General features: G+C 43.5%; 1 protein-coding gene across 5 annotated transcripts in view; it reads right to left on the bottom strand.

Moving 5' to 3' along the window:
• ULK1 (unc-51 like autophagy activating kinase 1) overlaps positions 1-12168 on the bottom strand; it is a 77348-nt gene that overhangs the window by 44600 nt on the left and 20580 nt on the right. For all 5 annotated transcript variants that reach the window (XM_062504496.1, XM_062504499.1, XM_062504497.1 and 2 more), the window contains 3 exons: positions 8338-8511; positions 6581-6654; positions 4338-4439 (listed from right to left, as the gene is read on the bottom strand). In XM_062504496.1, the coding sequence (XP_062360480.1) occupies positions 4338-4439; positions 6581-6654; positions 8338-8511 (350 nt within the window). The remainder of the gene's footprint in view (positions 1-4337; positions 4440-6580; positions 6655-8337; positions 8512-12168) is intronic.

Below are 12168 nucleotides of genomic sequence, written 5' to 3'. Positions count from 1 at the left end.
ATCTGCCCTGCTCTTTCAATACTTTCCTTGGGGATTTAGATGTGCAGAAAGGGGATTCGGATATGTTAGAAAGAAAAAAAATAAGTAACATTTCTAGCTCATTAGCTCTAGAGAAAAGCTTATAAACCTGCTGAATATACTTTCTGATATTGTATTCCCACAACTGAGTGGCTGGCATTCAGAGGACTTGAAAGCCCAAGGAGCAGAAACAAGCAAACAAAAACCCCACTCCCTGAACTTTTTTCTTTAGCAGTCCATGGATTTCTCTCGACTGCCAACAGAGCACAGTAAGACCTATAAACACTGGTCCAAAAGCCAGTGGTTCACTGACTACAGCAACAAGTTCACCACCGTATCCACTCTCAGAATTATCCACCAGATCCAGGAATTTACGTCCCCCTGGACACAGGGCACTCCAGAAGAACAGAGCTGGGAACAGAAGAGCAAGCTGCCTTTCAAATAAACCAGAGGTTCAAATTCTTGGCATAAAATCCAGCCTTTCCTGGTGTTCCTCAAGGCATTTCACAACATAGCAGTTGCTGTAAGTGATACATAATCCTAGTACTTATGCAGACAGAATTAAAGCAGTGAACTTGGTACATCAGACTTAGAAATTAATTTTTCACCTAGCAGCTAGCTGGGATGAGAAAAACAGGCAGGTTAACTATTTCAGAGCTGCCAGACCAGGCAGAAAAACTTGCCTTAGTTCTCTTGTCAATTCCCTGCTCTTTGGCTCTCACTCTCCCCTAGACACAAGGCACCATGTCCATAGAGAGCTCAAGATTCATGCAAAGGCTCAGACAGCAGACAACCAGGTTTCATGGTGCTTAGCAGGATCTGATGTCCCCTTGCCACTGCCAGAGCCAGCTCTGACACAACCTGCACGTGCTCAGTGGGGTGTCTGCTTACCAAGAGCTGCTCCGATTTAAAAGGGGTCACACAACAGAAGCCACCAGAAATCTCAGTGTGATTCCTCCCACACAGAAAGAAAAAAATAAAGAGAAAGGAGATTGAGGTCATTTAACTAATCATATTTAAAACACCATCTGACAAGGACTAGATTGGTTTTGGATTGTTTTAGACCTTGTGTAAATCTTTCTTGTCTTGCCTCCTTTGCTTCTGGTTGTCACTTGTTTACATAGTCAGCACCACCTCACAGTGGGCACGGGGTTCCAAACTTTTGAACTCAGGTAAAGACAAGAGCAAATCATTACATTCCCAAGGCACTTCCCAGTTCTGGTCAGCAGGAGCAGGAAATGCACTGTTCAAATCCTGTCCTCAGCAACAGAAATGCAGAGATGTGAGTGCAGACCACTTATTAGGCAAGACAAATTAACAATTCCACATTAATACAGCACTCAGCAAATCTGTTTATAGGGATTATGAATCCCATTAATCTCATCCCTATGGCAGTCTCACTGTCTGTTTTGTTTATGGGTATGTTTAATACAAAAAGCTCCTTAAGAAAGCTTCACCAACCATCCTACCAACTGTTCACATCTGAGCATCAGCAGCTTCTTTCTTGTCTGTGTGCAGTGAGGCAGGGAAGGGACAGGAATGGCTCTGGGAAATTGCCTTGGGTGACCCAGCTAGAGTTAAAATTAACTCTGAGACAGCCAGAAATCACATTCATGCACATACACACATCTCTGACTTGATTTACAAGCACTTTCAGGACTGACAGCTGCCTGAGCTTTTCCACACATTTGATCTTTTAACCATCTCACCCATTTCCCTGAAGCCCTATTTTATTTTTAGGCAGCTCATTCCTCTTCCCCACAGATAACACTGGATTCCTTTTTGTTTGCATCCTCCTGAAGGTGCCTCCTTGGCTCAGGCAGTGACAGCTACAGCACCCAAACACAGCATGTTTCAGGCCACCAAGCCCCAGATTCCCATGGGAATCTCAGCTAGACAGAGATGAGGGGCTGTCTTTGCCAGCCTGGGAGGGAAGGCACGGTGAGGATTTAGCCCGAAGAGGTTCACTCAGAAATCCAGCTCCTAGCTTCCCTGTACAACTGGGTCTGCTGGTGGCACCATGTGGAATCTGCCTGTCTTCTTTGCCCCCACTGGTAGACATCCCTCCCAAAAGCACTCATTCCTATTCCTGATGTCCCAATCACCTCTGTCCACTACCTTTTTCTGCTAAAAGCCCTGTAAACAACAGCTTCTTGCCTGCTCAGTGGCCATCAACAAGTTCTTGTAACAATCATGCCAAAGACAGAAAGCCAGTTAACCTTTAACCAGCCTCCCCTAGACAGGCTTCTTTCACCTGGATCTCAAGCTGGAAGGCAATTTGTGACATGCATGGCCAAAACAAATAGAGGGGGCACAAAGAACCATCTGGGCTGAGCTCCTCTTTCTCCCTGATCAAACACATCCACAGCTGCTACTGCAATCACAAACAGGGCCTGACATTTTGCTTCAAAATATGACCTCCAAAAGAGGAAAGGTTGTGGGCTAAACTGAAATAGAGAAACCAATAACCCCATTCCCAGCCCAACATATGTTTATGGGAGAGAGTTATCAAATGAGGCAAGCACAAAGCAAGGAATTGCTGGGCAGGGACTGAAGTATCCCTTCACTACCCACTCCAAGGCAGGGTATTGCCATGCCTCAATCAGAAGCAACTCCTATGATATAGTCACTACACCAAATAGTAATTAAATCATTTAAATTAGTAGGTATCAGGGTGCCTTTAGAGACTAAAAGGCACCAAGATACAAGGGAAAAACTGTGCCAGGCTCCCCTATTCATGCAGTCAAAGCTTGCTTTCTCCTCTTCCACATTTTCTTCTTAACACACAAATATTTATTTTCTTTCATCCTAACGGTCGTTTTCTCCTCTCAAACAAAGATACCAACACGGATGACAACTGGATGCAGCCAGTAAACAGAAGCCATTCAGAAGTTTTAGTGCATTTTGTAGGGGTTTATAAAAAAAGTAACATGCTAAGGAAATGAAGTCTTGCTCTAAATACAGATGAAGCTGGTGGACAGAATATAAAGCATTGGAGTGGAAGATTCTTATAGCAGCAGGGAAAAAATTACCCTGAAGGAAAGAAGTGTTTCTGGCTCTAGACAAAACCAAAACATACCATTAGTTTACCCCTGTATTTGCCCACTTTTTCCTGCAACAGATTTAGAAGTCACTTTATCCTCCCCAGTGATGTAACTGCATAAATATTCCAGGTCTTGTGTGAAATCCTAAAGAGCTGTAGAACTAAAGCTCAAAGTCCTTCACTTCATAAAATTTGCCTTATTACATGAGCATAGATTTCCCTCTGACTTCCCTTTGTGCTATTTGTTTTTATTACCTTTTTATTAGTTTTCTGAGGTTTGTTGGGATTTTTTCCATCTTGTTTTGTTAGGGAATCAGAATAAAGAGATGTCAGGACATACGAAGAGAGGACTGTGGAAAGCAAGGCGGGGGGTGGAAATCTGACTGACAAATACAACACTTTAAAACAGTAAGTTCAAGGGAGAGTCTGCTGATCTCAGTCAGAGATGGAAAAAGTAAAGTTGCACACAGCATGGCTAATGAAAAAAATTACACTGAGTCTAGATGAATTCCAGCTATGAAAGATGAAAAATATCTGAAGTAACTCTGAAGCAAGAGGCATAAGGCTGTGGTGAATTCTCCAACATTCAAAAATTTAAAATCAGAGAATGCTGTTCACGAAGGATATGCTGTAGCTCATCCAGAAGTTATGGCATTAAGTACAAAGTGGAGCTTTACAGGGCTGTATTATATTTGGAGGAGTTTGGATCTGATGAACATAAACATTTCAGGCTGGAAGAGACTGCTGTGAAATAACAGATAATATCCTTTTGATATTATCCTACTTAACTGCTCTGAAAACCAAGTCGATTTAGATGCAATACACTACTTACCACAAATCATCTTGAACACTGACTTGCAATTACAATCTTTCTTATAGTCTTTATATATCCAATAGAATTATAATTATAAATTATACACTGACTACAGTTCTAAATAGAAACTGATTTTCTAAGTGTAGTCCTAAAAAAACCTCACTGCTTTAACTGATTCATGGTAATTTTCTCAGTAAGTGACCCTTCCTAAGGTCTTATAACTGGGAAATACATTTCAATGAGAGACAACCCAGAGAAGAGTCATATTCTAGTAACACATCCTGCATTGCAAACTATAAAACACAACAACTCAAGGTGCTGGGACAGCCAAACCCTCATGAGGCTGGATCTATGGGAGATGATATTAGACATGACAGAAGCCTTAGAGTAACCAGATCATAAGGAAAAGATAAGACATAGAAAAAGCAGGAGAGTCATAAACATCAAATCTAAGCAACTCACCTGAAAGGGAGCCTTTCCTGTTAGGCATTGATAAATGATGGTTCCTATACTCCAGAGGTCAGCTTTGGCATCGTAGTGTTGTGACATAATGACTTCTGGTGCCTTTTTTGGGAGAGAGGGGAAATTTCTTTAATACAAATAAGTCATCTTAAATCATCATGGGATTTATTTTAGCATCTCTGAGAGAGGTAAGTCACTATTACGCTATAAAACCTCTTGAGCTAGATTCCCCAATAACCACGGAAGATTTACAACCAGTAAGACTGTAACACTACATTGAAAGGGCCACTTCCCTATTTCAGTGGGGGAAGCAGAGACTTCCATTCAGAAAACAAAAATACATCCTACTATTGTGTATTTTGGGCAAAGCCAGTACTTCTCTTTCTCCCAGTGTACCATTTTCTGCTGAATCCACCAGAAGCAGCCCCACTGAAATCACAAACAGATCTTCTCAACCAAAGCAAGGAGCTAGATCAAGAGCAGCAGAGGCTCCCACTGCACAGGTAAATTCCAGCTTCCATCCTGGGCTGCACCACTTGGGCACTTCCCTCATTTAGCCCAAGATGGCAGCACATTAATTAAGCTCCAGGGCCTGGTGCCAAGGTCACAGTGTGGGTTCAAAGGAAGTGTTCCAGTCCAACAGCTTGAGCCCTGCTGTGCCTCAGACTCTGGTTTCTAATCCCTCATTGTGCCCTCAGCTGCTCCCTCCCAGGCTTGTTCCAAAAGCTGGAGACAGTGCAAGCCCCCAGAGCCCCTGGCTCAGCAGGCAGAGCCTCAGGAGCAGCAGCAGAGGAGGGACAGGAGGGCAGGCTGGCTGATCTCACGTGTTTGTAACTACAGATTTCATTGCAGTGCTGCCAGCACGGAACAGGATCAATTTTTTAGCTCTATTAGAAGGCCACATGTAATGGAAAAAAAAAAAATGGCAGCAAGTAAATTGTGGATAGGATCTCAGTTTGTCCCTAAGGGAAGGAGGCATGGCACCAAAAAAAAAGCCAAAGAAGCAGGACAAGAACTGCACAAGGAGATTTCAAGTCTTGCCATGGCATGGATCATACTGGGCTTCAGACAGAAACCTCCTTTTGGTAGGGGTAAAATACCTTTCTGTTTTTTCAAAAGAGCAAAATGAAATAAAGCAGCAATAAGCTGTGAGCTAAAGCAGGGAATAAAGTCCTGCCTTGCCAGCAGATGTTCCCAGGGCTCCTGCACAGGACCAGCAATAGCAGTAGGGAAAGACTTCAAAACCCTCCCTAAATCCCAACTGAACCCTCCCTTCCCATCTTCCTTCAAACCCATCAAACAGAGAACAATATGAAACATTGAGATTTCTTGTAACATCCAGTGTTTTTAAAATAAAAATAAAGAATAAATAGAAAAAAAAAAGATCATCACTAGTTTCCTCCAGCACTTTCAGAAAATAAATTGTGTGTTTTCAATTACCTTCACAAGAGACTCCAAAAGAAAAAGTATCACTAAAAATAGACAGTTCAGGAAACTCTAACAGGAGAGGAGAGTTACATCATCTTCACATATAGCATAGTTCAAATAAACATCAGGCTTCAAAAAAAGGGAGTGAGAGGAAGTGTGTTTTGCTTGAGGTAGTTCTGTGGAACAGACTACCAAGTACACTATGCCTGTGCAGTGCAGCACAGTCCAGCCTAACTCTGCCCAAAGACCACAGACAAAAACTTGAGGGAGGATTAGACTGTGCTTGAAATGAGGTGCCTTTTACCCCAGGGCACCTATAAAAAACTTCAACCTAAACTGACTCACAATCTTTTTACTTTGAGCTCAGACACCCACATCCCCAGGAACTATTACAAGTCTGGCTTTGACATTTTTATTTCTGTCTAGTTTTCTCATTTTTCCTTTCACTGACTAGATGTGACACCGAGACCCTGACTGCTGCCATGAGCACAAATAAGAAATCACCTCATCACAACCTGATCCCAGAGTGGAAAGTACAAAGAAGGGAAAAAGGGATCAGTTTGTTTTTTTCATACACATCAGCTTCACAGTCTAAGCAGTCATTCTGGAAGCATGGTTTATCCACATCTCACCTGGAAGTTATATGACAACATAGGCACCTGCTGTCTGACATTACCAGCAGCCACAACTTCAGCAATCTCCCTGTGTAATAGCTCATTTCTGGCAAGTAAACAGTATTTCACCTCTGGGGGGGGGGGGAAGACTAGATAAAAACAAGAACAACACAGAAAATTCTCTAGAAAAAACACACCTACCATGTACATAGGTGAACCACACAATGTTGCTGCCATCATATTGTTCTGCAGGTACCGGGCAAATCCAAAGTCAGCTACAAAGACAAACAGAGGTAGGTCAGGAGCAGACACCAGTTCTAAAGAGCCTGCACCTTCTCTAGTTCATTATTCCTACTTTAGCTTCACTTCCCACCAATTTTTGCAGCCTCTACCCCATCTTTGCAACCCTTTGACAGCTCTTCTTGAGCAGCAGCATCCTTGTGCTAGTTATTAATGCACAGTACACACACTACACCAAAGGACAGACCAAGCCCCAACCGAATTCAGATGAAGGACCTCCCATCCCTTTTTCAGGGATCAGTACCCATTTGCCTGCACTCCGAAATGTCAGCTGGGAAGGCTCTCTTGACTTCAGTGAGAATGTGCCAGTTCATAACCAGCCAGCTCATCTGCTGCTCTCTCAGCCTTTCATTTGAGGAACAGAAAGTTGCCTTCCATTGAAAAGGCTATAATGTGAAACACATCCAAGAGGAACCACTACTCACCACTGCCCACATTTCTAGACCAGCCCTACCAAAATGAGTCCTGCTCTGTTTCTTTACAAGAGTACCAACACAGCACTAGGACAGACAACTGAGCTGCAGTTTACTTAGCAGGTAGAAGAGCAGGAACAAGGAATACTAAGGGGAATTACCTCTACAGGTTACTCAGTATCTGATCATATGACACTGAGATGTTCTCTCAAGGTTACCAGATATTTCGAGCTAGGACACTGACACAGCTGTTTACACTGTCATCTGTCACTAATGAACTGGTACAGCCAGATTCTCCTTGGACCATGCACTCCTCAGGGAGCACAAGGAGGGTTGCAGGTTACATCACACCCAAAGCAGTTGTGCTCACAGCCCTCCTGCCTGCATTTGCAGCTCCCAATTCCTTCCTTACAGTTATTAACTCTGCACTTGACAAAAAAACAAACCAAACCAAAACAAACCTTTTCCACTGGACCTCATTTCCCAGCTGAAGGAAAGCATTAACACTTTCTCCACAGCACAAGGTTAAGGTGAGGAAAAGTTTTACCTAATTGGTGTCAGCTTCAGCTCTGAATTGTAACGTAACCAAAAGCCCACGTGTGAGAGTGATATCATCTTATTTTTGAGGGACCACAGGGAATATGTCTGCTCTGTAAATGGATTTCTAGAGCACTCATCCCAGCTACTGGTCCATCTGTGCCATTTGCCTAATGTGCCCAATGTGAATTTGTTCAAGATGCAGCTGAGAAGCTTGTCTCTGGTTCAGACTAAGCAAACTCCCACTTTTGGGTCAGCCTGACAACCCACTGTGCTCTCTGAGGCCAGCCAGGAGAGCAGATAGCGTCAGACAACAACATTTAACCTCAATACTGCTAAAAGCTGAAGACAAAAGTCACAACTTCTGTTTATTTCTTGGTAAGACTGGAGATTACAAGCCAATTAGGACATGCTGGTGTTTGTTTTTACTGAGGGAGGCACCATTCAACTGTGAGCAGAGCAAGGCCTGCCCAATTCCTTTGTGTTAAATCTGTATCCTGGAAGATCAGAAAGCTTTTGCTCCTACTGCTTAGAGGCAGCTGAAGGCTACAGTTACCTGAGAAACTAAGAATGGAAAACATCAGGGTGTTTTTAAAGTGGAGCAGTGCTTTTTCTCCTCCTAGATAGTTCCCCAGTTGAGGTTTCCACCTGTCCACCACCACCACCAAACTCCTGAGCACTTAGGGTGATGTTTTAGTGGTGTCTTACCGATCTTTATGCGAATGTTGTTGGGATTTGATTTCCTGCCTCCAGCATAAGAAAGGAGGATATTCTGTGGCTTCAAGTCCCGATGGATGATGCCCTTGCTGTGCAGCATTTTCATGGCACCTGCTATCTGCTGGAGAAAGAGCCTGATGGTGTCTTCACTAAGTGTCCGCATAGCTGGGAAGGAGGAAAGAAAAATAACCACAGATGAAAAACTTACAGTGCCAGTTTTCTGAGGAGCCCAGAGGGCAGAGTCTCACAGCAATTAACTGCAATTTGTCATTTTATTCCCACATACGATGTCTTTTCCCCACACACCATTTCTGAATGATTCCTACAAGCAACAAGGGAAAGCATTTGCATTCCCAGCTTATTCTGTGGTCAGGGCTGTTTTCAGCCCTGAGTCTCTCATGGAGAACTCAGGCCAGCACTGGGTGTTGAATCTGGCTTATTAACTGTGTCCAAGAGTGGAATCTGGTGAGGTTTAGGGCTTCCCTCAGCAAGAGCTGCCAGGCAGATCCAGGCAGGGATGTGGCTGCCTATGAGCTGTGGTCAGCAACAGCTGGATTCCCAAGGTCAGAGCTTTATCACAAAGACTAGGTCTAAAGGTGGAGCTAAGAGGAAAGGCACTTAGGATCAGGATTTACACCTGCAAGAGTCATGCTGGACCTAGGAAGGGTTGATAGGTCAAATTCACAGTAGGTTAGGGCACATAGCCAGCAGGGATCTGGACCTTTAGGGTATGAATCCAAGTCTAGGTCTAACCCTTGTCCATCATCACCCAACCAAACCAGAATTCTAATCCCAAACCCAATGTTTGGGTAAATCAGTCTAGTACTTAACAACAGACCCTAGCAAATGACCCCTTCAAACCATTACCTGCCACCCTCCACCCACAGATCCAGCAAGAATGTCTCAAAATGTTTTCACAAGCCAAGTTTTTTAAAAGAATCTATTAGTGATCAAAATCTGCAAATATAGAAGATCTGAAGTGGCCTCTCCTGAGATACAGGCTTCCCAGAGACCATGGTGTGAAAATAAATATTCAAGGGATTAAAATAATTTTCAACTGGCTCTTCTAATCAGAGCAGTGCAGCATCAGCTCTCGTTATTTTAAGAACTATACATATGAAACTCTTGCCAAAGCTGGGAACAGCCTGCTGAACAAACCCCAGGATCAACAGCACTACCAGCCTGCCTCCTTGTCAGTCAATGACAAGCAAGCACCATTCCACTTGAATAAAATTATTTCTTTTGTAAAAGGTCCCTGTAAAATACTTGGGACTTCATTAGAGTTTTTCCAGCTGTTCTCTAGTAAGACATTAAAACAGACTGGCAGAAGCTTCAAAACACCACTCTACCCAGTCAGCTAGAAGGGAGGAATCCTTATGAAAACACAGCTGAGGCTGCACACAACTTTAACACAACACAGGAAATTAAAAATCTAACTTTTAAAATGCATGGATGAGAAGCAGTAAGGGACACAGATGATAAGTTAAGCAGTGTTTAGAACAGAAAATAAACTGCCACCACTTCCAAGCCTCATTGTTCTAGGAGGCACAAGCACAGCTAAAGTGTCACCATGGCTATCAGGTGGTCCTGGACTCACAACACGTGAGAGCAGGGCACATGTATATAGAGTTTCTCTCCCCTCACTGTGCCTTTTTCCTCATGAACTGGCACTCAGCTGGAGTTCACAAGACTCCTCTCCCAGAAGGGGAGATGATGTGAAGGGATTTTAAGGATACTAAGAGGCAGCTCAGATGCAAGTCTTCAAAACACACTCGCATCTTCTGAAGTAAGCACTGTCTCATCTTTAACAAAGCTTTCCCCAACCTCCTGCTGAAATATTGCAGTGTACTCAGTCTCATACCATTTTCTGTCTATTAAAAGTCCAGCATCTCTAAGCCGTGCTCAATATTCTCTCCAACAAAAGGGCTCTGCAGTGTTTCTGCAATTTATACTCAAGGAAATCTATACAAGAATGTTTAAAACACCATCTTTAAACAAAACAGCAGGAATTCAAAAGGATTTTTTCCCAATTCAGCTCAGGCCCAGGAAAGGACAGGCTGATCTCCTTCCCTCAAACATGAAGCAAGACTTGAAACTCGATAATTCTTATTATTAAGGCAGCAGACAAACACCAGTTCCTGGCTAAATACACTCTGCCTCTAGCAGAGGAACTGTGAAGAGCCTTGTCCTGACCTGCACTCCCAAGAGTGTGCCACACCTTAAGGCATTACCCTCTCCTCTAGATTTGGTGGCTATAAGGCTAACATAGCACCAGCCACCAGCCCTCAGCAAACCAGCTGAGCCTCCCTGATGTGAATTCTAACTCCTTGTAACACTAAAAACAACATTGCTACCAAGATCACAAAAATCCATTCATTGATAGAAAACAGGGCTTCTAAACTACTGTTCCTGCAGAATTTAAGCTTTTCCAAGTCTGTAAGAAATTCTCAGCCCTGTAAAAGAACTGTTTTCCTGGCACACAGAATCTAAACTGGTGTCTTCAACCTGCAGACATACTCCCACAGTCAAACTGCAGTAGCAGAGTGGAGCTACCATGTTGCACTGCTGCAAAATCAGCACAAATACAGAACTCTGCTGGATCCTCTGGCTATTAAATCTCAGAAATCCAGGCAGGACTGGGAAATTGAGGCTCTGCCCACATGAACAGAGAGAAGGGACAGGCAGTTCCATTACCCTTTTACCTCCCTCCATTAACAAACAGGCTGTAACACTGGAAAACAAAACTCCTTATCTCTCACACTCAGTCACCTATCAGTCTACTGTGTGACAGCAGCAATCTGCAACCGAAGAACAGAAACATAAATACAACTGACATTTTCAATGACTTCAGGGTACTGGTCTGCAAAAGTTCTCCCAGACCAGCCACCAACAGCAGAGGGAAAAAGATATAGAAAACTCATTCAATTTAGGTGCCATCAAAAAAAACAAAAAAACCCCACCCAAACAAGTGGAGAACAGAAGAACTCTCTTCCCTTGCTACATCCCAAACAGGGAACTTGTAAGTCTGTCCCTGTAAAAAGGGGAGGTTCTCATCTTCACCAGAAAACTGCTGGCAAAATGCTAATCCTGCAATAAAGTCTGGGAATCCCTGTGGATGTCTGTGGTGAGCAACACATTCTTGCAGAGGATGCTGTTTCGCAAGCCCTACTCTGCCATTACTGAGAAGCAGTAATATCCCCGTGTTTATTTTCATGGGCTGCACTTCAGTGATGAGGCACTCTGCTTACTGCCTTGAGCTGCTCAGGTCAGTAGATCAGAGAAAATATTTACTCTGGGTCACTGTGGGACCCACATGCCTTGAACTCTAAAAGCAGAGAAAAAAGGATTAAGCCACCTAAGAAGTGCCCTGGTCAGCCTGTCCTGAGGAGTTCAACCTGCAAGAGGCTGCCAGAGTAGATGTACTGGAGACACCCACTGACCTTGTATTACAACACCATTTTGGAAAAGTTATTTAGGAAAAAGAACATCTCCTCTTACCCACAGGTGTCACAAGTATCTCTAACATGGGCCCCATCCAAGTCACACTGAAGTCTGAGACCAAGCTGACTTGTTTGGGGCCTGGCTTGTACCTACTCCATATACCCATGCAGAGCATGGACAGTGACACTCCTGTAAATCTTCTGTACAAGTTAGAAGACTTATTCCAGATATATCTTCGGTAAGACTACACCTCCTTAATTACCTGGCTGTAGAGGGAGAAAAGCTACAGAGCAACTCTTCACACCTCATTTGCAACAGGGGCCCTGCATCACTTGAGATGGACTAGAATGATCAAAGCTCTCTGCATGTGTCATGGACAAA

This window comes from Cinclus cinclus, chromosome 17 (assembly GCF_963662255.1).
Source record: "Cinclus cinclus chromosome 17, bCinCin1.1, whole genome shotgun sequence".
Lineage (NCBI taxonomy): Eukaryota > Metazoa > Chordata > Aves > Passeriformes > Cinclidae > Cinclus > Cinclus cinclus.
Note: the sequence above shows the minus strand (reverse complement) of the source record. Positions and strands in the feature narration are given on the sequence as shown.